The sequence below is a fragment of the Falco punctatus genome (genome assembly GCF_963210335.1).
Source record: "Falco punctatus genome assembly, chromosome: 2".
Lineage (NCBI taxonomy): Eukaryota > Metazoa > Chordata > Aves > Falconiformes > Falconidae > Falco > Falco punctatus.
Window position 1 is genome coordinate 25,075,960 of NC_137581.1, and position 27,182 is coordinate 25,103,141.

Consider the following 27,182-nt stretch of genomic DNA (forward strand, 5'->3'; position numbering starts at 1 on the left):
AAATGGAGACATTTAAGGGTGTATATGGTAGCATACCTCAACTGTTCTGTGGTGAAACCCCTGGCTGTGATGATTACTGAAGCTGTTACATGGCTAATTGGTATCGATACAACCATCCACAGAAACACTCAATGTTATTCCTGAAGTTGAAGTGTAAGCCTCTTGTTTTTAGAGTCTGGGTATTAATGTAGACTTGCTTTATGGAGTCTGGTGTGAAACCGTATTGTCCTATTTGTGATAGTGTTGCAATTTCTTAGTTGTAGCTACAGTTTATTTTGTCCGGTGTTTGGCATTTATAAATGCATATTGAAATAGTATATTCTGTGTGCTCAAAAAAGGGAAAAACTTTGCGTCATATTACACTAGATACTAAAAATCCGTGAATACTTTTGAGTTGGGTCTGTCTTGCTTCCTTTAAAAGAGGAATAGGAAAAAATAAACAAAATGAGGGGTAAACTGCTCTTTTTTTCAGATGATGCCATTATTTATGAAGCATTGAGATGCTAGACATATTGTACACATGCTACTCATCACTGTATCAGATCTGAACGCAGACATTAATAAGTACTTTGTAAATAGGAAGCTTGGTTTTGGTCTCAATAGGGTCTTCGAATCACATGCAGTAAGTGCGTGCCACATACTGAGCTGGAGGATAGAAAGTAAAGATACTTTCTTTAGTTTTGGTTTTGATTTTTTTTTTTTTTTACTTTTTAGTCTTTTAGTTAAAGTCTTTCTTCAGATACTCTTAAGAGATTCATCTGTACAAGTAAAGTTTAACAGAATAATTATACCTAGGGCATGAGTTCTAAGATGAAGTAGTCTTTCTATTTGGCATTGGTCATTCTCTTGGATGCTCCCTTTCTTCTTTAATTGCATCTAATCCTTCACTGAGATTCAGTTTGTATGTCTTGTAGATTTTATGGCATCTTCTGGTATATCAGTTTCAGAGATGATGGAACTCATTTTGGGTGGGTTCATGGCCTGCTAGTGGTTCAGGCACTAGCAGGGGATTATTTGGACTGGCTTTTGCCTGTGAACTGAATGCTCTTTAGTGGTTGGAGTCTGTTAGATGTGTCCGTTGAACTGTATTTTTGGATTTAATTTCAACTAAAGAGTCTAGCTCAGGTGCTATGTAACTGATCAGAAGCATGAACCAGTGGTTCTTCTGATTATCCTTAAGACTTCAAAGGCACAATTGATCCAAATTTAAACGTTAATGTAGCGGTATCTCAGAACAGTGTGCTTGCTCTGCATTTTTGCCAAGAGATGATGATGTTGAGTGTAATCTAATTCTTGTTTTTACCTAGAACCACAGTGAGTGCTCAGCTTAATGATTAAGGCTGTATTTTGTGGTTGTAGCATTAGAAAAAAGGAACATCAGCCTTATCTTTTGTCCATCTCCTTATTCTTGGGGGCAGGGCTGGGGGATGAGAGGAAATGTTCCTTTGAAAACACAGAAGAGCTTTCTAGACTATTTCTAGGATAGCTTTTTCAGGTATCTTGTGTTTATTATGGCAACTTTATACCTTTTTATTTGAGTTAAACCTGGATTGTTAGATGAAATATTACAGATATTGTGGTTGTGAACACTGTTTCTGGTCAATATGTACTTCTGAATCTTTTGATTTAATATAGTAGTTAATGAATTTCCAGCTGTTAATTATCAGAATGTAAAAAGCATTTTAAAAAGGCACCTTCCTCTGTGTTTCCAATCTGTTCATAATTGACTGTTGCTTATAACCTACATGAATTTACTCTGTGTGAGACTTTTTCTGAGTAAGTCTTCTGGTGATGAGAATTGATAAAAGAAGCAGGAGAAACATGGTTTATTGGTTTTTGCAAGAGACGCGATCTGTGTCAGTAGCATGATAACTGAGAAATGCACGAACAATACACTGTAAACATATAATGCTTGTTGGAAAGCTGCAGTTTCCTACTGCGGTTTTCCCTTCTGTTGAAACCTATTGCAGTATGAGGTAGAAATGTAAAATTCATTGTCCTTCTGAATAATCGTTTGACTACTGCAGCATGTCAGCCAGTTGCAGCTCTGTTTGTCAAGCTGAGCATTTTTCTTTGGAAAATAAAACCTTTTGCTTCCTTAAAAAAAAGTTACTTTCTCAACCCTTTGAGGAAACATGAGGCATTTTAAAATTACTCCTTGACGTTCTCCGTAATGTTTTTGTAGATAGTCTTCTTTTGGACAGTGAAGTAGCATGTCTGTTACTGCTGCATATTTTGTAGTGAGTGAATACTACTAGTAAATTTAAAAGGTAGTTACTTTAAATTTGAAAGCTTCATTGCATTTGCTTAAATAGCTATCACTTCTTTCTTTTCAGGATATATTTATGTTCATAACAAGGCAACTTAAAGGCTTAGAAGATACAAAAAGCCCCCAGTTTAATCGGTATTTTTATTTGCTTGAGGTAAGCTTCATAATTTATTTCATAATAACTGTGAAATGTATTTTTTCAACTTTATCTTGTATTAACTATTTATTTTTTTCCCCTCCCCTGTTCAACACAGAACATTGCTTGGGTCAAGTCTTACAACATATGCTTTGAGTTAGAAGACAGCAATGAAATTTTTACACAGTTGTACAGAACACTGTTTTCAGTAATAAAGTAAGTGTTGTCACCCCTTATTAATTATGTTATTGTGTGGTTGAGGTCAGAAGTTTCTAACCTAGGTGTTTGGTCCATTGTGTGACTTCTAGCATTAACGAGCTTAGTTTTGTAATTCAGCTTAACTGAAGGTAGCAGTATAAATATAACAAGCTGTCAGTTTTGCCTGTTTTAATTAAACAGACACACTGCAAATCATCTTTTTTTTCCTTAAAAAGAATTACTTTGGTTGTCTTTTTACTGTGTTATTTGATTCCATTCTTGAATGGTGCAATAGGCAGTTCTAAGGAATTTGGAGGATAATTGCTAGAAAAATAAGAGCCAGAAAATAGTGGACATGCGAAGGTACTGCTAGAGATCATCTAGTCTGTCCCCCTTGCTCAAATCAGGTCAGGTAGAGCAGATTGCCCAGGACTGTAGTAGCATGCTGCGTTTTGAGCATCTCCGAGGATGGAGACTCCATGGCCTCTCTGGGCAACCTTCTAGTGCTCAATCACCCTTACATTTAAAAAGTTTCTCTTTCTTATGTTTAAACGGTCTGTCCTGTATTTCACCTTGCACCCATCGCCTCTTGTCCTGTCACTGGACACCACTGAGAAGAGTCTCGCCCTGTCTTCTTTACTCCCAACATCAGGTATTTAAACATAATGATAAGTTCCTCCCTAAGCCATCTCTTCTCGAGGCTAAAAGAACGATGTCAGCTCTCTCAGCCTCTTCTTGTATGAGAGCTGGTCCAGTCCCTTAATCATCTTTGTGGCCCTTTGCTGGACTGACTTCAGGATGTCCGTGTCTCTCTTGTGCTGGGAAGCCCAGAACTAGACACAGCACTCCAGATGAAGTCTCGCCAGCGCTCAGTAGAGGGGAGGGATGTTCTAATAGGCTATCTTTTCATGGTAGGGACAGATACAGTCCTCTTAACTCTCTTAATAAAGTAGTAAACAAAGAGGGCATGAAATTGAAGAACTTTTTGGAAAATGGTATATGCAGCTGAGAAATTAAGTATTTTGACTTCTGAGAAAACTTGTGATTTGATTATTATATTCCATGTTGTTTGACATCACCGTGGGGAGTACTCTGAGTGAAAGTTGTACTTTATATGAATACTACACTAAGAATTCTTGGTTTTAATTTCAGCAACGGTCATAACCAAAAAGTACACATGCACATGGTTGATCTAATGAGCTCTATCATTTGTGAGGGCGATACTGTGTCGCAGGAACTTCTGGATACAGTGTTAGTTAATCTAGTGCCAGCACATAAGGTAAGACTTGATAGTGGCTTCATTTTTTCTTTTGTAATTGTGTTTTATTGGATGTATGTATTTAGATTTCATTGAGAGAATAGCTGTATCAAATGTGCTATTACTTGAATCTTTTTTTAGCAAACAAAGAATTTTTAATAGCCAGAAAATTCAGTAGTTTCATTGCTTTGATTGACTTGCCATAAACAGAAGTATCAGTGGTCATAGTAATCTAAAAGCTTTAATGTCATATGAATTTGTACACAGATTTTTTTGTGTATGGTCAATACCTGTACAACTATATATATAAGACACACAAATACTTTGGAAATTTTTTAATTAGTGCAATGCTGTATCAACAGTTCAAATTAACATGCTGCCCTGAGTGGGAAGGAAAAAGCTATGACTGCTGATTTGTAGTTTGTTCTATTTTATTTCAGAAATGTTGACTTGGTGTTACTGAAAGCACATTGCTATGTTTTTTGATGCAGCATTTATGTTCAGAAATGATGGTGCCTGAAGAGCCCAAGTGATGGCTGTCTTTTATTTTTTATCAAAACAAAAAAAAGGTGTTGTAGAGATGAATTGAGGTAAAACTTCAGATGTGCGTGTGTGTGTTAGGACACATAAATGTTTAAAAAGCAAGGAAGTCTGACAACTTTGTTCAGAAAACTAGCTGGGTCCTGCTGGAATCTCTTGGGCCACAGTGGAGATGACGACTTGTAAGTTGTGCAAGACAAAAAAAGGATTCTGGTAAACTGTCTAGGAAATGTGCACTCAGTTGGATTTTGGACATTTGAGTGTCACCTGACACCTTTTTCTAAGTGTGTTCAGGAAAGGGCTAACTGTATTTACACTTTTTAGAAATTACAGTAAGCAGTAGGATTAGTGGGTGTTATTGAAGAGATTTTTTTTCAGCATTTTTAAACAGTGTACCTAACGCACTCTGAAGAATATAGCAAGTAGTGCAAGGTACTATGCCTTACTGCAAGCCATCAATTTCAGTAAATAAACAGCATATAAATTCTATTGACAGTGAAAGACTAAATGCTTAGTATAGATCACTTCTTAATATTTTTTTTCACTGGAAATGTTTTAGCTATGTCCTTCAAGGAGTCTTGTACTTTTGTGCCAGGACCAGACTGAAATTTGTGCAGCTAAAATTCAGATTTACGAAGTAAAGCCTTGGAATACAAGAAACAAAAGCAAGATTATGCAAAATACTTTAGTCTGTGTTTTCTCAGTTGTTAAGCATCTGTGTTTTGTGTCATCTGTGTTCAACTTGATTTGATTGCACTGTTCTTACGAATCATGTTTAATAAACTGATTTTGAGTTGAAGAATTTGCATCCTGCTAGATTGGCTATAGCATTGAAACGATTCTGGTTTATAGTGGATTTAAAGTTATTAAGGATTTTAATAAAATACTGGGGTTTTTGCATTTTCTTCTCCTTTTTAAATTGAACTTGGTCCTTGGATAGGATGGTAGTTTATAGCTTGCTTTCTAACTGAAATAGTTACATAACTTTAGACCACATTCTGAGTACTTCTACCTCTGTTTTAATTTTGTTAGCCTTTTTCATATAATGAAAAGAAGCTTCTAATATTTTCCTATTTTATCTCAGTATTGTCATACACTGTTTATTTAAAAATTCAGAGCTTACATAGTCATCAAACCACTTTCTGTGGCTACTAATGTCATGCTGGAAAAATAAAATGAATTCAGAGTGAAAATTTTTCCACTTGTGTCTATTTGAGCACAAAACTACATGGGAGTTTAGGATAAGGTCCACCATAAAGGAGAACTAGCTGTCCTAGCCATTAGACTGTGCAGGCTGTGGGACAGGAAATTGAAAAATCAGACTGGCCACCGAAAATGGAGTAATGGTGAGTAGGGAATCCTTACGTAGCCAGGTTACCTGGGGACCAAAATAATGTTTTTGATGGAGCAGGAGGAGAATAGCTCTGTTACTAGCTCAGGTTTGAAAATTATTGGATGAAGAGGTTGGCGTAGGTACAACAGCCATGTTTGTAGCAAGTGACACAGGCAAGCAATGTGTTTTTAATATAGCCAGAAGGAAGGTTGTGCATGTGAGGGAATGTGGGATTCCCTTGTGAATTGAATGACTGTATTCTAGAAAGCAGCGATAGAACTAGTATGAATTCTTGTGTATAAACAATTGTATTGGGTAACACTGGATTGAAGACTTTGAGGAGCTTAATCCACATAATTTATCAGAGGAGCAGTCTGTAAGCGCATGTTGGGAGCAGAAGGTTCCAGCAGCTCATACAGTTTTGAATCCTGGATACTGAGGTCCAATAGCTGAAATTCAACATTAGACAGATAGATGCAAAAATTATATGAATAGTTTTAAGAGTTGTAGTAACTAACTGAACAGTTTACCAAGGGTTAACTCAATACTTAATTCTTAAAACCAAGGTCACTGTTTTTCCAAGGAGGAATGCCAGATATGGTCCATAGTCCTGAGTAGTAAGTCTAATAAGCAACAGTGCTAGCAGGACAGCTGCAAAATCTCAGGCATAAGGAGCGTATGCTGGGGACATGACATACTATTAAATGTCTGTCTATCATATTTAGTAGTTGCTGAAGTAGTCGAAGCTACTCTAGCTCACTTGAGTTTGTCATCCATCTCACTTGGCCAGAATAAAAGCCACATTGATGTAAACCTGTGTGAAAGTGACTGACGGTGGTATCACAAAACAGGTACATTAGAGTATGCACAGCCTTATATACGACAGGTATCAGATAAGTCAATAAAACAGTAAACTTAACTTGTCTGACCGTGTACTCTTAATTTCTGTGATGTTTATTTTTTCCTTTTGTGGCTTCTCTTTTCTTTTCTATGAACTCAACTGAAATTCTTCAGATAGGGTTATATTAAGAGGGAATGAAATAAATAGTGGACTAAACCCAGAAAGACCAGAAGCAAGGGAGGAGGTAGTCAATACGAAAAGGCAGGAAAAAGTAATAGTTTTACTTTCCCTTTTAATTTTTAGATTTATAAAGCCTTTTAGATTATAAAGCTTTTTAGATTATAAAGCCTTAATGGCAAAACTTGTAAACAATTTTGTGTTTGTGCAATGTGTTGGAAGGCAAATTGTACTTTATTTCCTTAAGCATTTACCAGTGTTCCATTTTCAGCCTCAGGGATACTACGAGGAATCCATATTGCACATCCCACATGCTTTACCTGATTATCTTTTTGAAAAAGTGATATTGACAATCAAATTCCTACATGTCTCTACAAGGAACCTGCTTAATTTTTGTTATCTATCTTGGCAACACTTCAGCTGAGCTTTTTCTTTGTCAGCCATCCTTAAAAACCTGTCACCGCCCTCCAGCAGAACTAGAGAATTTGTTAGAACTGTTTTGTCAAGTGCTCTTGGGTACAAATTCTGCTGTTGTGCCATCGATAATAAAAATAAAATCAAAGACCCTTTTCAAATTCCAAGAAAATAATATGTTAAAGTGTATAGGTTTTAAGAATATTACTTTAGATACAGACTTAACCTTTGACTTTACTCCTAAAGTTGTAAAATCAAGAACTGGATTGATGCTGGCTAGTCATCCTTTTTGAGGAAAAAATAAGGGATGTGTATTTGTTTTCTGTCACTGTGTTTTTTCTCTTTTAAAGGTTGAGTACAAATTATTTCACTCTTAATTTCTTTGAGTTGTGTTTAATTGGACATTGAGGGACAGCTGGAAAAAGTAACAAAAAAATCAGTGGGTGTACATTTGCATGACTGGCAACCTCATTTCACCAGTATAACTGAATGTTGGCTCTGCGGCAAACTGTCCTATCTATATATACACAAAAATGTCTGTGCCATGCTGTCAGAGAGGTTGCTATGACTTCTTGCATCTTGCAGTAAAGTTTGTCATTCTAGAGAAGAACAAGACATGAAAAATGAGTTGACAAAACTCAATGTCTTCTGGAAGTGTAAAAAGCTTGAAATGCTAGCAATACATACACAAAAATCATGGTAAGAGTTGAGGCAAAGGAGAGAACTTACGGCTGATGAAGATGCTCTGTTTTCAAATGTTGTTGCTGGAGCCCTTCTAAGTGTAAAAAATGTTCTCAGTTCGTTAATGTTCTTTTTTGAAAGAAAACTGTAGGGTTTTGGGGGGTGAAGATCTGCCTGCATCATCCTCTAAGTCTGTTTTAGATGTTATTTGTAACTGCTCAATTATCTTGTAGATCTGTGTTCTGCCTTTTTGTAGGTGGTTCTTTGGTTTGTCCTTATCAATCAATACTTACTTCTGCTTTTTCCTTCAAAATGTAGTAATTACTAATAATTATTTTAAACAGTGTTGCCAGCTGATGGCTTAGTTTCTACCTAATTCAGGACTCAAAAGCTTGTCCCCCCTGGGCACTTACATGCTTTTAGAAGCATTTTGATTAAGATTATTGTCCCCATCATGAGAGCTTTCTTAAATCATTAAAAGATCTTGAAATACAAGTCAGGTTTTGTTTTGGTTTTTTTCTTTCTTCTAAATGCATTGAAAGATTGAAGAGAGGATAATGATAGAAGAGTTTACAGAGGGGAAATTTGTTAAATTAGGTCTTACTCTTACAAAATTTCTCCTTCAGGCAAAGTTTCAAGTAGCTTTATGGATATTAAATTATAAAGATAGGTTTGACGTTTTGTAAAAGATCTTTGAACCTATTTGGTGATGGTCTGGGTTGCTCCTGTTTTCATTTCAACTAAGGCGGTGCTGCTTTTTCTGTTTCAGCTTTTATCCTGAAGCTGGAAAAGGGAGAAGAAAACTTCCTTGTGTGTTTTTAAGACTTTTCTTTGGCATTGTTTTTTTCAGAAAGTTTGGCCCTCGTTATCGGCACAATTAAATCCAGGCATGGAAAAAATAGCAACCTTTCCTTAGCCAGTTGTGATTTAGACTATTCTTTAGCTTTGCAGCTTTTCTTAGATATATGCAGGATTGCAAATAGCAACTTCTAGCATTTATCTTGGGAAACATGAAGGTTTCAAAATTAACTTCTGTGAAAGATATAAGCTGAAACTGTAATTAATATGAATCAAAACAGATCTGCCTGTTGGATCTCTGCACAATCTGCTGTTCCAACTTGTTTTATATGTAAATCAGATCTTGCTCGTGATCTAGAGTTCACTCTTACCCAGGTGAAAGTAGTTTTCTTTGTTTTGGTGAAGGTGAACAGTGGAAGTCAAGAAGGATCAGAGAAGAATTGCAAATGGCATACATTCCTTGTTAGGGTTATTTGCGCCTTTTATTTCCTAACAGTCACAACTTTCGCTAAATAACAGGAAACAAATGCTACAGGTGTAAATACCTTTTTTCATTTTTGTTTTCTTAATCGTAAAGAATGATCTAGCATGGGGAAGCTTCTATTTTCTGGGACATGGAACAGCTGTACAATTTTGCAAGAAGACTGCCAGTGTTGACCCTTGTATCTTGATTAGATAAGGCAAGAGGAAATTACAAAGATGCTTACGTAAAATGCTAACATTTGAGAGTCTTTCCAGAACTGGGATTTTTATTTGCCTTTTGCCGTGGCTGTGAGTAAAACAGATACTTTAGGCATGGATTTTTGTAGTCTTCTGACTTCAGTCACCTAAAAATTCTATCAGTAGGCAAGTCAAAGACTTCTTTCATTTTATATCAAGGAAAAATGTTAATCTGTTCCCACTGCTGTCTAGAAGCCTACAGTTCTATACAGTTTTTGAAGGTACAGACAATATTATTCTCTCTGTGTATCTTCTCTTTCTCATTCAAATACTACAAAGTACCAAGCATATGCAGGCAAAGAAATACTCTGGGTGTGGCAATGCATCTTGTTTGCTTTTCATTATGCTAAAAGGATGTTTTCTTCCTTTTATGGATGAGATCTATTTAAAAAAATCACAAATTGTCCCTTTACACTGTTGTCTTACAAATGGAATATGCTGGGTTTTTTAAAATTGCAAGAAGTAATAAAAATTTGGGCAACTATATTTCTTTAGAGAGACTTTTAGCTATTGAAATACTTTTTTTTTTTTTTTTAATTGCAGAGTTTTGCTTCATTCTATGTGTTAATCAAATGTGCAGTGGGTGTCACAAGGGCTAAGTTGCATTTTCTTAAAATTCTTGAAAAAATATTTGTGATACAGGAACTGAAGAAAGGACGTAGCAACTAGAGCGTGGAGAATGTGTGCTGGGAAAGGAAGGAAACAATGATAGAGCAATAACCCACTTAGACCAATGGAGGGATAGGAATGCTGGGGAAGAGGGTAGGGTTTTTGGTTTTGGGTTTTTTTTAATACAGTTTCATTAGTTTGTATTCTTCATCCTTTTTTTGCTCATGAACTAAAATTCAGGTGTTTTTCTTTGCTGTCTCAGACAAACAGACTGTGTGGCTTTGTAAGATACTATGGAGAGGCTGTGATGGTGGTTTACAGGTGATTGCTTGATGCAAAGACAGAATTGTACTTTCTACTGCAACCCTGTTCAGAGTCTTGCTTCCATGGTGGCTGTAAATGCCTTGATGTTGCTTTACATCACTTTCATGGTTTTGAGGGAAGCTGATGAAGAGGAGCAGTAAAATACAGGAACTGACTTCACTGAGTGTCAGGCTTAGATGGGCAATTGAAAAGTAAGCCCTGATTTTCCAGGGAGGAGTTTTCTCAGTAATATCAGTGCAGACTATCAAGCTCTGTTTGGGCTAGGTTTGTTTTGACTGTATTATCTTTACTACGGAAAGTATAAAAAATAACAGGCTGTTTCTTTAATGCATTTACCAGTGTATTGTAGCTTTAAATACTTGTATTTATTTTTAGGATTAGTGCATGTGCTTAAAACTTTTCTGTTTTCTTTGTTTTTTTCTTCTCCCCCCCACCCCAGAATTTAAACAAGCAAGCATATGATTTGGCAAAGGCTTTACTAAAGAGGACAGCGCAAGCAATTGAACCGTACATTACTAACGTAAGTGAAGACTGCAAAACAATATGGAAATCTGTACAATTTAAACTGAACTGTATTACAAAAAGAATTAATTGCATATAGTCAAATAGGGCTGTAAAATAACTTTTTACAAACTCTCAATTGCTCTTTGTGAGAATGAAGCACTGTGTAACCTGTTTCTTTGAGTCTAATTCTTAACCATATAGAAACGACTAAGCCCATAACAGTTACGATTTCTAAAATGCAACGCATAGTTTGCTGTCTGCTGTCTTGGGGGACGATGCACTTCAATCCTTGATGTGACTAGAAGACCAAATGTATTTATATGTGTTGTTCTGATAAAAGTATATAAACACATTGTTCCTGTCGCCAAATTATTTTTTTAGTGAGGGGCTGAGACTGTTTAGAAGCTAAGGGAAGTGAAGATAGAGCAGAATTTTAATGTCACAGGAAAAGAAGAGGAAACAGAATCTAAGAATAGATAATAAGGAAAAAAAATGAGTGAATTGAGTATTGTAGCCAAGGGAATGTAGACATCACAGATACTGGAAGAGAAGAAGGATGAGAGGAAGTAAAGATCAGACAGGTTTTAAGGAAGTCTGTACAAGAAGAATCTTCCTCTTATGGAAAATACATACATGCAGTTTTCTGTGCTTAATTTCCCACAAGTGGGAAATATGCCATCTGGTTTCTTTGTTTTGAAAGTTACTTTCTTTCTTAAAATGTATTCAAGACACTGTAGGAGTTGGTCCCTTAACCAGGAATATATACGTTCCGGGCAACTTTGTATCCAGAAAAGGAAAACTTTTCTGCGAGACAGTATTGAGTCTGTTGTTGCTGTACTCATTATCACTAGAAACTCTTGACTTTCTACTGCATCACTTCCTGGGGTTCACTTCATAACCTTAAAAAATGGTAGCTTTCATGTTTTCAGTTTCTTTACTGACATGGTTAACCTTCAGGTACAGAGAGTCATGATCATCTGTCCCAAGTTTAGGAATAGGAAACTGAAGTGCCAGTCAGGTGTATTCTGTTGCCTTTGTGGCAGGTGGAAATAGTATAATTTGTTTAGCCACACTTGCGTATTGTTTTAACCCAAAGAGAAGAAAAATCTTCCAAATTATGACTTCCCCCTTATGAGTAGAACTATTCCTCTCTAGTTCCTTCTTACCCATGTATTACGAGAGGATATAGTTGAAAGTAGTGTGGAATTAATACTTTATGTTATAAAACATTTTCTTTAATGGGAAGTATTAAGTTTTCCTCATACCTGTCAAGTTTACTGAGAAAGAATAATTGCTTTACAGCTGCATTATTCTGCTTGTAAACAAAAATTCTGAAACAGTCCATTACGGATTCCTGCACTTATACTTACAACTCCTAACCTGTCAACTGTGTAGTATGGTAATTAGCTAGTTGTTTCAGCCTTGTTTTGACTAAATGTTAGAATATTTTACAATGATTCTTCTCAGTAGTGAAGTAACTCTAAATACAGTCACATTAGAAAAAGATGTGATGCACTGGAATTCGTCTAAACTTGTGTTTCTATAGTTCACCACAGCAGCCCTACAAATAATTTAAACACCAGTTCTAGTGAGTTTTCATTTACATGTAATATTGAATACGAACCAATGGTATTTTAAGATTTCTGCTACAGAATCCTGATCTGTGTGCCCCCCCCCCCCCTTTTTTTTTGTTTTCTTAATAGTGAAACAAATGTTGTAAGATGGCAGATTTAGTGGTAGACAAGCACAGAATTTAGAAGAATGTATATATGCTCTTGTTACTGATGTATACTCTTCTATTTTCCAGTTCTTCAATCAGGTCCTCATGCTTGGTAAAACATCCATTAGTGACCTGTCAGAGCATGTGTTTGACTTGATTCTGGAGTTATACAATATTGACAGTCACCTCTTGCTTTCTGTTCTACCACAGCTTGAATTCAAACTTAAGGTAAACATTTCTTATCCTTTCTGTATATTTGAAATGTGTTTCCTTTGACTGTTAATGATTTTTTTATTCATCAGATTATTTGGCATATAAAAATAATTATATGTAAAACATAGATTCTCTGCATTGTTTAAAGGAAAACTAATGAAAGCCCTCAAAAAGAGGAATTTAACTTCAAATATATTAATCTACGGTGCATGTATGTATATGTTTGGGTTGGTGGGGTTTTTTTCTTTGGCTTGTGACTTTCAAGCATAACTTGATTTTTTTTTTTTTTTTTTTTTTTTTTGATCACTTGAGAATCTGACCTGTTTTGTTCCTTGGTTTACTGTAGTATTTCTTGTGAAGGACTTCAGTATATTGAAAGTACATTGTGCTGCTAGCTGTTCATAGGAGCTACATCTGTTCAGAATAGTGAATTCTGGCAGGGAAAGGTTGGGCTCCGTGTTAATGGAAACTGATGTACTGACAGTTTTGTCCAAACAGAAGGTCTGCAACAGGTGGAAACACATGGTTAGACTCCACAAATATATCTCGTATTCATTGCTGCAACGACTTTTATGATTTTTTTTCAGGCTTATTTCTTATGCCTGAAAGATAGCTGGTGCTAGCTATGTACTTTAATAGGTATTTTTCTTTTTGAATTCCTATCAATCCAGAGTGTCTCCATCGCTTGGAGAAATTCAGTAACAGCTGGTACTCCCTTTATTCTGCACTACTTCTTCCACAGGGTTTCTGTGGAAGTGGGGATTTTGATTAGTTTTGTATTACTAAGTTTGAAAGTGATCTGTTACTAAACTTGAGGGCTAATGAGCAGTGGGCCACTTGTAAATTTACATGTATTTTTATTATTGAGGACAGATTTTAGGTTTATAGAACCTTTGGCCTGTTTTCATTGCAATGTTTATTATCTTAGTGGCTTGTTAATGCCTGTTATTTTTTCACTAATGTTGCTAGGCAGGCACACTGCACTTGTTGGATGAGTTGTTTTTTAATGGTTTTATCTTTCCATTCACATTTCTGAAAGAAGTAAATCTCAGTTTACTGCTTGCCGTCTGTGTCTTAAAAGTAGACCTTTTTCAGCCTTTAATTCCTGTTCCTACAGATGGTGAGCAATTATCATTCTTACTCCAATAAAAAGTGTATTTCTGCAGCTGAAGCTGTTATTCAAGAGATTTAATCTTAACTGCTGCCACATCTTTTCTTTTCATAGCCATAATAGCTGTAACCTTTCCATCTTTAGATCCATTTAAAACTGCAGGTTCTTGAATTGTGTTCCTTGTCCTTCACTGATTATCATACTCTATTTCAATATGAACTTCTTTTTTGTATCCTATTTTACCTTTGGAATCGGCAAGTTCAGTAGCCCAACACTGTCAACCTTTTTTCTTTCCCGTGCCCACCCTTTCCCCACCAGGAACAACTTCTGGTCTCTTCCTTCAGCTGGGTGATTTCAGCCTTAAGCATTTCCATGTTTTCTTTGTACTTCTTAATTTACAACATATTTTTTCATGTTTGCATTTCCGTTCTTTGTTTAGTATACTATATTTAGATGATGAATGTGTATTTGTTGCTTCTTGTCTCTTTGATCCTTAGTGTAGTTTTCTCCTTCTGGTCTGAACCATTGAGGGTGGTTCACGTTTGTCATTTGTAAGATCCAGTTTAACAGTGTTTCCAATAGACATGTACATTTTGACAATTACCATCTTACTGCTCTTATTCCTTGATGTCTTGTTGAACTCGGCACAGTTTGTAGCTGTTCCGAGAGCATAGTATAGCTTATGTTTGAATAGTCTTGTTGCTTCAGGTGTGTGTTCCTGATGCCTTAAGTTGTAAGGACAGATAATATATACTTGTCTTGTCCTGTTGGCTGTCAAATGTAGCTTGACCCATCTTTTACAGAAAAAAAAAAAAACCACCCTTCTATTTGGAGTAGCATAATCCTGGTTTAAACTCTTGCGACACTGTAACAGGTTGCCCACAGAAGCTGTGGATGCCCCATCCCTGGAGGTGTTCAAGGTCACGTTGAATGGGGCTTTGAGCAACCTGGTCTAGTGGGAGGTGTCCCTGCCCATGGCAAGGGAGTTGGAACTAGATGATCTTTAAAGGTCCTTTCCAACCCAAACCATTTTATGGCTCTAAATGAGTTGAGAAGTCTGTAAGATCTTTCTGTGGTTAAAACGGTATTTTGAAGATGATTGTTCTGAAATATTAATGAAATATGGTCAACCTATGGGTTTTTTTTTATGAGATCAACACAAGTTTGTTCTTTATGCAGGCCTGCCAGTAATAATTAAATACTTTCCACTCCAACGATAGCTGTGGCTTTATTATAAACAACAGCAGCTAGTGTCAAGCATTTTTAATTCAGGTCTAGCTTAAATAGCATGTTAGTGTGTTAAGAAGAGAGTGTAATTTCAATGAAACTCAAGAGTGCTTATGGTAGAAGGCAGCTAATATTTTGCTGCTTCGAATGAAAAGAAACTGGACAGCAGTATCCCTGTTAGCTTCATGAAACCTTTGTTCAGGTGGGTAGTAAAGGAGAAAAATAAGCTTGGCAGCCCGTATTGAAATACGGGGGAGAAGAGATGTCTGTTTGAACAAAGGTCAGTTAAAGCTAATGATATAATAACCGGAAACTTCAGTGAGCTCTGTATGTCTGCATATCATATCAGAGCTTGACTAGATGATTTTGGCTTTTCTGGGTTTGGTACACAGTATTGTGTCTTTATCCATGCCCATAGTTTGAGCCTTGTATTCTGAGCTCACTTGCTATGGACTCTCTGCTAGCTACTTAAGTAGAAGTTTGTAGAGTATATTTGGGTCGAGTGTGTAGTTTCACAGGGAGGTCCAGTTTTTGTTCTATGAGATTGTCTGATTTGGCTTTTGCGTATACAGGTGTGATGACGGAAGTGAAGTACTAGGGGCCAATACTCAAATCATACTCTTGGAAGCTGTGGCTATTTCAGCTGCTGAACTGTCAGTTTTGAGGAGTGAAGATGTATCAGAATGGTTTCATCTTGCATGCATTGGACACATGGAAGTGGACATATGATCTGTGTTTTTCAAAGATAAATTGGGTAATTGCTCTCTGTGTTTTTGAAAATGTGCATTTTCTTTATAATTGGCTTCAAAAGCAGTGATTAAAAAAAAACCACTTTGGCCAGAGGAAGTAGACTTATGGTAGACTTATCTGAGCAAGACACCAAGTGTTCTGGTTCACTTCACAGCTAATGCTGTAAATTTTTTATTTTTATTAAATTTTTTTCATTGTTTATTTCAAATATTTATTAAAATATTTTCAGGTGCAAACTTTGCAGGTTCTGCCTGAATATGAACAGAACCCAGTATTTTGGAACATTTCAGTGAAATTTAATTTAAAAGAAAAATCAGTTTCTTAAAGGATTTTCTGATGTTTTGCTGTAGTTTGACTCATCTTTGTCCAAGAGCTGTTCTTTTTAAATTTTTAATGGTTACTTTCACACAGATGCTAAACAATTTTTGAAATTTTTTTACTGGCCCTATCATGTAAAGGCTCAAGAACAGTGAAGGTCAGCTCAGTAGGGCACAGGACTTTAAAATAAATCAGGAAATAATAATTAGGCTGTTCTGTATAAGAAAAGAATGATGTGACATGGTATTTCCAAAGGCAAATATTATAAACTTGATTACTGATAACCTGGACAAAAATATCATTGCTTTTTCTGGATGTCATTTGGCAACAAAGTGGAAAATTACTAGCCAAGCAAGAGAAGATAGGAATTCCTAGAAGAATGATAATATGGTTAAAGATTTTGAAGGATCATTATTGAGAAAATCCATCTGTATGTTCTAATGGTCTATGTGTTTTGGATCCTGTTAATGAGTAATTAAAGAGAAATACAGTGTAGTTCGTCCATCCTGCCTGCCTGCCTTTTTACTGGAGATTCATCAAGAAGACAGATGTTCTGGTCCTGGAGCCATGTGATTACTGACAAATCCTGTTTGGTGAATGGGATGAGTCCTTGAGGGTAGACTTTCCAGCTGTGCTTCTTCCACCCAAAGCAAAATGCTTGTTCGCATGAATTAATTTGTAATAACATTGCTGAGACTTGAGATGTACAAACCAACAGGATGTCCTCTGGAGCAACTTGAAATACTGAGCTGAATATAAAAAGGTACTGTTGCTGATGGAGAAATATTTCTGAGCTGCCTGCCTCTTTGGTTCTGTGCACACATTCCTCCTATGATTCCTCCATCTTCTTGTGCTTGGTACTCCTGGGAGTTTTTTCACTATACTTTATCCTGAGGACAGTAGGTGCTGGAGAATTAAATGTCATACCAACCACCTTGCTGTTATGTTAATACTCATTTCTGGAGCTCAGTGGACTGATGCTACCGCCACCAAACATAATCAGCCAGTAACTACTTCGAAGTAGATAGAATTGTTCTGTAAGTCTTCTGGTGACAGATCACCTTTAGATAACCTTTTGCCTTTTAGACAAGGGAGGAAAGTGAGTGGAGTTGTCTAGACATGTAGGTGGCTTTTCAGGAATTTTTAGGGCATGCTGAGAACTGATGCACATTTTCTCTGGGAGAATGTGGAATTGTGGTGCTGTTCAGACATGCTGTGCTATCAAGTCTTCTGGACTCTCTCTTGAGTCTGGCTCATCTAAGATGATGGTCTTTGCTTGTCTCGTGTGTCAGAGAGAGAACTACCATTATCAGGTGCCGGCAGAGGTTATCTGTATGCCATTTTGGTGCTGTCCTCTTAATCACCTCTGCATAAGAAGGAGCTTAAAAGTACATCTCTGGTATGGAGCAAATGACATATTTTGGTTCCATTTAGTACTTGGAAAACAGGGTCTGGTAATTCACTGGGTCAAGTTGCTGAACAAATTGTTTCTAATGCAAAGATTTGTACATAGAATACAGTGCATGGTGTTACAATGCCGTATTGGAAAAACTATCCTTCTGTCTTGGAATACATGCTTCGGTGTGGACATAGCCCTTCTTGATTAAGAAGGGCTCTGCTGTCTTTTTTGAGGGTTGTGTGGCTGTGGTGATGAACAACTTAGCCATTGTTTAAAATTCACATGGTGTTGCAGAAACTGGATCTCAGTGCTTCTTTGCTGGAAGCTGTTGGAGTTTCAGTGGTATGCTGCTGTTGGCAGTTCATATGCCCAATGTCTCCAACTACCAACCACTCCAAGTAATCATCTACAAATATCTGTGACTCTGCTTAGTGGGAGGTCATGTCCAGGCGTCTCCCATGAATGTGCTTGGCTTATGGTGAAGTTGTATGCTGCCTGGGCTTGTGAGAACTATGGAGTTCTGTCTGAGGACAGACCGAAATCTGTGAAGTCTGTTGGATGTACTCCTCTTTTTTACAATTGCAAGGGCTGCCATTCTCCCTCCATAAATTCTAGTTAGAGTGAAGACAGGGGGAAAAAAAAAAAAAAAAGGGTGCTCTTGGTCCAGATTGTTCCAGTTTTGAGGACCTTCTGTTTTTGAAGGATGATGAAGGCTCTCTGCATTCTTAAGTTGTTCTATCAGGGATTGTTCATGTTTCAGCCTGACCTTAGGGTACTCAGTCTCGCAGTATGGGTGTTAGGTGTTTCTCTGATAATGATCCTGTTTCTCTAAACTTCTTCCTGGTATCAGCAACTTTTCCAGTAGTTGTATATTCTGTACATGAAGCAGAATTTCCTTGTAGTGTCTTATTTCTTTGTTTCTAAACATTTTGCAGCATGTTTTGAAAATGAAGTAGTGGTGGTTTCTCTCAACAACCAGGTGAGCTTCACTGAGTAATCTTTTCAGCCTTCCGGCTGGTTGAACTGCCTTGTTCTCAGCCCCTGTGACCGATAGGAATTTGAGGATGTGACCCAAACATCTGTGACTCATTACCTGGCAGGATCCAAATCCCTTGCTCTCAGTCTCCCTGAACTTCTTTTGTACTCTTCATCACAGGAAGCCTCTCAGTTTATCTTCATGAGATCAGGATCTTATGGAAGTTCTAGACTGTCTCTTTGAGTGGGAAAAATCCGAGGGCTTTCCTGTCACTGACCAAATAAATTTTTGACCATGCATGGAACTTGTGAGAAAGCTTAGGTACCTCAGTAACACTGCTGTGCATCTTTACTATTTTGGATCTAACTGGTGTGGCCACCTAGTGTTCAAGCACCTTGCCATTTTGCTACAACCAGTGACCATACAGTTTGGTCACAATGCCAGGTAGTTTTAACTGCTGTAAGAATTGTACATGTTTATTTAGATGAAAAATGAAAAGTTGCTGGCAGTAACTGGTATTCTCTGAAATGTGCAGCTTTTGAGTGCTTTATTCCCTCAGCTGCTTTTTCTGTCCCGTCTGTCCCAGGAATATTTAAGTATGTTTGAAGAGAATTTAAATGCAGTCAGGTTTGTGTAGTGCTGTGCTGCATATCATACAGAAGTGGGCAAACTAGTTATCCTTTTGGGTCTGGCTAGAATTGAGTTAATTTTCTTTATGGCGGTCTGTATAGTAGCGTATGTTTGTGGCTAAAAGTGTTGATGGCACACTGATGTTTTGGTGGTTGCTGCGCAGTGCTTCCACGGGTAAAGGCTTTCATGAGCAGACTAGAGGCAGGGCAGGAGGTTGAGAGGGGACACATGCTCAGCAATAAAAGCACAGGGAAAGGAGGAAGGGGATGATGTTCATACTCATGGTGTTTGCCTTCACAAGCAAGCACTGTGCATGCTGAGACTCTGCTCTCCAGGAACTGGTGGGACATCTGCCTGCCAATGGGAAGTGGTGAATGAATTCCCTCTTTACTTGTGCACCCAGCTTTTTTTTACCTATTAAACTTATCTAGATCCATGAGCATTTTAGTTTTCCTACTGTTTTCCCTCCTTCCCCTCTTTGTGCAGGAGAGGAGAGTGAGTGAGAGGCTGCGTGGGTGTTTGGCTTTTGGCCAGGGTCAACTTGCTGCATCTTTATATTTGTAAAGAAAAATGTGTTCTCATGCGGCAGAAGAGGAGTAATGTTAAACTCTAACACTCTGTGAGAGCTGTGTCAAGTCATAGTTACTACTTCTGGTTGTGGTGTTTTAGGGTTTTTTTACCTAATTTTGGAAAGAAGTCTCTGGGATTAGCAAGGGAACACACACTGAAATTCATCTAATTTAATCTCTTCTGAGGATCAGTCATTTGTACCTGGTCTTGGCATTTTAAGACACTGTGTTTAGAGATCTAGCATTGGCACAGAAGCATTATTGGTGTAGGAGAGAACGGATGTAAGAATGTATTGTTGTGTGGGTCAGCTTGTAAAGGAAGCTGATACTCCTTCACTCACATTTGAATTTTAGAGATTTGTATTACTGAAACTGAATACCACTTCAGTGTTCAGGAGAATGGAAAGCTCACAAATAGAGTATATAGGAAATGATCATAAATGGTTTTTATTTTATCATCTTGCTAAGCCAATACGATGCCATGAATAAAACCAATAAAAATGTTGCCTTCTGTTATTGTGGCGCTGCCTTTCTTCCTGGATACGGTAATTAAATTTTTTGGCAAGTTTCAGATCATGTGTCTGCTTCTATTCCCAAACTCCCCCAGATCTTCAGTGCTGCCTGTTTTTTTGGACTTGGTAGTGATAACAATCTGACCAACTTAGCTGTTGTTAGTGACAGACCCTAATATTTTCTCAGTAGAGCAGCTGCCTGTGTGTTAGGAGCATGTATGGGGAAATGAGAACATCAGTGTTCAGCATCAATTTTTATTGACAAGTCATTATGCAACCATGTTAGGCATAAAGAGTGCTGGGTCATACCTAAGAAAAGAGGTGAAGTATGTGACTCTTCAAGTAGGGAATGTCTCATAGGGTGGAGAAGGATTAAGATTTTTTCAGTTTGATACCCTTTTATTTTTTTTTCTTGGGTTTTTTTTTTTTTTTTTTTTTTATTGTTGGTTGGTTGGGGTTTGGTTTGGGTTTTTTTTTTTTCCTGTTGTTTTTGGTTTTCCTCAGAAAAAGTAGTCGAGATTAAAGTAGAATAAAGGAGACAAGACTGTAGCAGTGACACATTCATTTAACAAGAAGTACAGGTTGATTTTTATACCTTTAGGAGCTTATTTAAGAATGTTTCAAGGAGACCAATATCTGGGCGCAAATTTAGGAAGTACCAAATAATACTCTTGATCCATAATCACAAATATTCATTCTTTCTACAAACAAGACTAGAAACATGCGTGGGTTGTCTTATAATTGGATAAGTGGCTAATACAGTGAAAACTTCTTCTGCAGCTAATTCATTAAGGATGTCTTTGTTGGGGTTTTTTTTAATGCCTTTTTGCTTTCTTCTGTATTTCTTGCTGTGTAATTAAGTAGTTGAATTTTTAGTGTACTCCTGACTCCTCCATCCCAATCCTTCCCCACCCTCTGGGGTGTCTTGCTCTGGATCTGTGATGGTTACCTAGAGAAATTCAGAGATTCTTAATGTTTTCAGTACTTTGTTGGTTTAAGCAGGAGTAGGTGGGATGTGAGTAATGGCGGTTGTACTAACGTAAGCTACAAAAAATTTTAAAATTTGTAAGCATGAGGGCACAGAATAAGAATTTGTAGCATAATGAACACTTAAAAGCTGAAACTCATCAAGAAAAAAGATAGTTACTACAGATAGGAAAAGGAGGTTGTAGATGGCTTTCAGTAATGTAAATCTGAATTTTAATTGGAAAAAATAGTCAAATGCAGACAAACATATTAATATATTTACTGTTAATGCTGCTAATAATACTAAAGTGTATTTGGAAGAATTAGTCTTTTTTAGTGTAATGTATCAGTGTTAGATTTCTTCGTTCTTAACTTCTCCACCTCTGTTACTTTAAAGATTTTACAAATGCTTTTACTGTTCTTGGGGAGCTGAATTAAAAGGGCATACTGGGAAACTTCAGCCCATTTATGGTATTGAGTCAGGAGAAATAGTTGGTCTTTAAGACTGTGGTGTATTAGAGAAATCTGACAGCTACATCGTGCTCTTACTTCTTGTTCACATTCAAAAGATGATGTTGAACTAATAAGAATGTCAAAGATGGTAAAAAAGAACAGTATTTTAAACAATCCTTGTCTTTATTACCAGAAAAAAAAGACTGAAATAATAAGGGGTGAATAATGTCTAGTAAGTATAAACTAATTTTTAGCTACTCCCTTTTCAAAGAAGTGTTGCAGCCAGTTGTTCTGTTTTTCTTTAATAAGCAAAAGAAAATTTGGTGAACAGTAAATACGTGCTAATTGCACAAATGTTAGCACACATTTTTGAAGTATGTATTAAGCTTCAAATGCTGTGTGTTTTATTAAACAAGTGTAGTGCAAACCAGTGAAAATAAAAAAAAATGAAAAAGGCCTTGTTTTATCTCTTTCAGTCCTAATTTTAAATATGAAAGAAAAGTAGCTGTTGTAACTCAGCATTTTTAAATATAGGCTTAAATACAGGACCAGATCCTTTTGCATCTCAAATCTTGGGTACTTCATCTGATGTTCTCTACAAACTTGTTTTCAGAAAACTTCTTTTTTTTAACTAAATGTTTGTAATTAACCAGTATTCTAGAGAATTGTAAACCTTTATGTGCAAACAAATGTAGAATGAGTTTTGTGGATTTTGCGTTGTATTTGAATTTATGTATGTTTGTATAGGCACATATCAGATTTCCTGACAGGATCAGTAATCTGTAAACGAGGCTTAAAGATGTATGTTTCTTGTGTTTTTCACTAGGCTTTGTTCACATTGATTTTTGTCTCTAAGTGTTTTTTTGTTTCCACTGCCTTTATTATTTTGTCTTCTCCCAATAATAGCGAGGGTTTCTTTTCTTGAGATATACACATTTGTGTACAAGAAAAATCTGTTAAGCTGTATGATGATATTTCTAGAGGTGTGTAAGTGTACTAGTGTAGAAGCTGTACAAAACAGACCAGATTTTCTGGGGTTTGCGGGGTTTGTTTTATTTTTTAATTTAAAAAAAATAATAAATATGTTCATTTTCCAGAGCAATGATAATGAAGAACGCCTGCAGGTTGTAAAACTTCTAGCAAAAATGTTTGGGGCAAAGGATTCAGAGCTGGCATCTCAAAACAAACCACTTTGGCAGTGCTACCTGGGGAGGTATATGTTGGTTTACTTCCCTTCCTAGGAGGGGAAAAACATTCAATGAAGTATAATTCAACTCTTTTTTTTGTTTTTTTTTTTTAAAGTGACACAGCTGGGCATGAGTTCCCTCTTGCTGCTTTATCTGAAATCCAACAGATAATGTTAAAGTGATTATTATATACACATCGTCTGTATCTGTGATTCTGCAGAATGAACAATTATAAATAATCTTTTAGTTCTTTTTTTTTTTTTGCAACAATCTTTGTGGCCATTGTCAAGAAAAAGGAATAGTTTATTTTAATATAAAAAAGTTTATTTTAATTTGAAAAATAGTGAATTTATTTTTTTAAAGAAATTTTAATTTCTTCACAAATGAAACTATTCAATGATGGAATAATTCTAAAACAACATCAAATGACATTTGTAGCATCAGGTGATAACAGAACCGGTTTTGAGGCTTTTATTTACAGTATTTGTGTACTGGTTAAAATTTTTTTTGTAATGGTAGGAGTGCATTAAAAGAGGTATGCAGTATTTATAATGCTGCAAACACTTAGTCTTTTGGTTTTGAAATGTTTTGCCAGTTTGAGATAGAAAATATAGTGGGAGCTTATAGTCAGGAGAAACTTAAGTATGGATACTATGATGAAAATGTTTTTTACTTGAGTAAATGAGGACAAACTCTATAAAAATATTATAAATGCAGTAGTTTATAACTGGTTTTGATATGATTGAATGCATGATTGAATTTTGATATGAATGAAGTCATGAAATAAATGCTGCTTTTAAAAGTACAGGGAATTTAACTGAGGGAAGGTCTTTTGCTTGGAAGTATATAACTATTTAAAACATTGCATCTCATAAAAAAATACTAGATGTAATTGGGCCCAAAGGAAAATGCTTCATTGTCTTATAATGTGAAGCAGTGTGAATACATGCAATCTGTTTTTCATAATTACTGTTTTCAACTAGTTATGAATCACATACGTGTATTTACTTTTTTCAGGGATTTTAACTAAGCTGTAATAGCTGTGTTATGAAAGGAACCATTCTTAAAATCTCTTGATTTTGGAAACATAGCTGGTGTTCATTAAAAGTTATTCCTTAAAACCTCTTTTGTTTGATAAATAATCATTTACACAGCAATAATGTCCTTGATTTTTAATTTGTTTAAATCAGAGCATTTTGAGGATAGCTTGAAAATGCATTTAATTTTTCAAAATAATTGTGTGTAAATCATTACATCCATATTTTTATTTTAAAATTACTTAAAACTAAACACAAGAAAATACTAGTTTTCAAGCATCAAACCTAATTCAGTCTTTTGAAAGGAAATATTATGGAAGCTGAAGTGATCCATCTCAAGAAATTTTTACTAGGCTAGATGCCCATCTGCTTGCTGTTCGTCATACAGTTTAAAGAGGGGACTAATACCACAGACTTACAAAACTTTCAGTTGCTGATACATGCTTCGTGGTTAATTATGTGGAGCATTACAGAAAAGATAGTTAAAATACTGTCAGACATCTTTCTAATGAATAGTTGTTGTCTGCCTGGGGGATTTTCTTGTATATCAGGTGAGGATATTTCCCTTCGTGTTCAGAATGTGAATTAATAAATGAATGCAGGAACTTTTTCTTAAGCTAAACACAGTCTACTTAGTACTGTGAAATCAGAGATGTTTTATGCATGTTACTGTGCATGGGAGGCATAAAAATGTTTTTGGAGGTATTTGAGATTGTGTCGAAATAAACTAATTACTGTGGTAGAAGTGATGGGGGTTTTTGTTGTAATGCATTGTCTTGTTTCTAAATAGGTTTAATGATATCCACGTACCTATTCGTCTTGAATGTGTGAAATTTGCAAGTCACTGCCTTATGAACCATCCTGACCTAGCAAAAGACTTAACAGGTATCAGAGTTATTATAATGCTAAAATACAATTTTATGTCTCCTGGAAAAGTCAGGAAGGTTAGTTGTAATCCCGAGTAACATTGTCTGTTGTTGTGGAGGACATAATTGGGGTTGGGGTTCTAAGTCACAGAGTCCCTGCTTTCAGTGCTGCTAGGGGTTGTACATAAAGAATGCATTAGCCAAAGAAGTCACTCTCTTACAGTAGTTGCATTCCCAACTGCTGTTGAAATGAAGCACCACAGGATCAGGCAAAGACTGCCTGGCTAACCTAATGGTCATGGCATTTGTTAATTAGGGTGCAGCTCCACAAAGCTGAAACGTGTGTTACACAGCCACTGTCTGAAACATGACAACAGTCCTTATGACTGACCACAGTCGTTAGTTCCTGTTCCTTCAGATCAAGCACAGGCTGTAATTGAAGACCTCTATAGGAAGAAGGCCATGGCATAAATAGAAGCGTTTAGTATTCCTTGCTCGTGATGTCTTAATGAAAAAAGTGTAAATAGAGAGAATTGGTTGGTTGGGTTTTTTTCCCCTCATAGTCTATATGTGGAGATTGTATCCCACTGATCAGTAAACTCCTATTTGTAATTGTTGGAGGTTATATCTTTGTCTATTTGCTCTAAGGAGGGAATTTAAAGAGCTGTTAAGTGCGTGGGATTGGTGTCCTGCTTCCTGAGTGTTTGTCAAGTTAGTTACAAATACAGGCAAGGTAGAGTTGTCCCATAGTTACTGGCATTGTTAAGCCAGCTTTATTTAAAAAAAAAAAATAGTAGTAAGTTTCTGGACCTTTCCTTAATGGAATGGTAAAGATATTTCCTTTTCAATTATCAGAATTGTATTTTCAAGGATTATTTTTTTTTTCATTGCAGAAAGACTTTGTGCCCCCTCTAATGGTATCCTCTGGGAAATGTAATTTTGCTTGCCCCTCCTCTGTCTCCCCACAGCGCTCATCAAAGTCAAATTATTGAAAAATTTCCCTGACTCACTGGTGTTTGACATCAGAACTGTTCTGTGCAGTGGCATTGTTCTTCATTTGTTTTAGTTTACTATGTGATCCTGTGGAACAAAAGTTTTTAAAAAATGTCTTATTTGGATTTTCAATTTCATAATGTCCATAAGTGCAAAGCTTTATTTCTTGATGTGCTCTTTTAACACTTGTGCTGGTTACTAGAAATGTTAATAGCCAGTATTTCAGATGAGACTTGAAAATTTTCACTGGTCATTGAACGGTAATGAGAACAGCATTCAAAGTAAACTTTCAATGTTTCTTAATGTTATCAATGCTTCACTGATCTATGCTGTGTACAGTGATCTTAACTTTTGTGTGTGTTTTCCTACCCATTTGTGTTTCTAAATTAACCTAAAATACGTACTTCTAAAAAAAATAATACAGACTTTGCCATTTTATTTGTCATATTTCTAAAATGACAATAGTAGCTAACATGTTTGACACAAGCAGGAATCTTAAAATTTTGATTATATAAGATCATTGAGGCTACCAAATGAGCAGCAATGGGCCAAAATAGTCTAGGAAGAATTGTTTTAAGATTAATAAACTAGCATGTGTCTGAATAACCATTGTAGCCTGGGCAAAGAGCATGCTTTCGGAGTATGTCTCTTGATTTGTCCCTGCTTACAATGGTTGTGTGGTGCTCACTGTGGAGTGTTTCTGAAGTATGTGAACTAGATTCCTTGTGGATAATAACAGAAATTATGGCCAGGAGTGCAACTAATGTGCTCCAGCAGCCACAGGACATGGAGTCTGCAGGAATAGAGTAGCCTCTAGCCTGAGGTAAGACTTGAAAATATATACATTTTAAACTTAGCAGGTTCTCAGCACTGTCCGTTCTACTCTACAGATGCAATTCTGTTTGGCTATGGTAGTTGCTAATGTAGACATAGCCTAACTGTTGTAAGAAATAATAGAAATAAAAATGTAAACCCATAACTCTTTATTTCCATTTTCTTATTTCTTATAAGACCAGAAATACAAATATTTGATACTCTAGGCAAATATCAAGTTCTACTGATTGATTACTTTTCAGTTAAAGAATACTATTTGTTTCTTACTGTTAATGCTCAAAACAGTAGAGAATCATGCTTTCTGCCTCTGTCATTTGGGTATGTCTAGGGAAAGAAAAGTAGCTGAAGTTGTATACTTACAATGAAATAATAATTTTGTTTTTTTCCAGAGTATCTTAAAGTAAGGTCACATGACCCTGAAGAGGCCATAAGGCATGATGTTATAGTATCCATAGTTACTGCTGCTAAAAAAGATCTTTTGCTTGTCAATGATCACCTGCTTAATTTTGTCAGAGAACGAACACTGGACAAGCGGGTAAGATGTAATTAGTACTAATAATGGCTGTGAGTTGTATTTCTAGACTTTGATTCAGCTTTTTAAAAAGCAGTGCTTCTAAAA

The 27,182-nt window shown here is 36.3% G+C and overlaps 1 protein-coding gene across 4 annotated transcripts in view; it reads left to right on the plus strand.

The window, feature by feature from the left end:
• PDS5B (PDS5 cohesin associated factor B) overlaps positions 1-27,182 on the plus strand; it is a 130,574-nt gene that overhangs the window by 41,701 nt on the left and 61,691 nt on the right. For all 4 annotated transcript variants that reach the window (XM_080377496.1, XM_080377499.1, XM_080377498.1 and 1 more), the window contains exons 4-11: positions 2,337-2,423; positions 2,524-2,621; positions 3,756-3,882; positions 10,738-10,818; positions 12,610-12,750; positions 22,744-22,859; positions 24,661-24,755; positions 26,953-27,098. In XM_080377496.1, the coding sequence (XP_080233622.1) occupies positions 2,337-2,423; positions 2,524-2,621; positions 3,756-3,882; positions 10,738-10,818; positions 12,610-12,750; positions 22,744-22,859; positions 24,661-24,755; positions 26,953-27,098 (891 nt within the window). The remainder of the gene's footprint in view (positions 1-2,336; positions 2,424-2,523; positions 2,622-3,755; positions 3,883-10,737; positions 10,819-12,609; positions 12,751-22,743; positions 22,860-24,660; positions 24,756-26,952; positions 27,099-27,182) is intronic.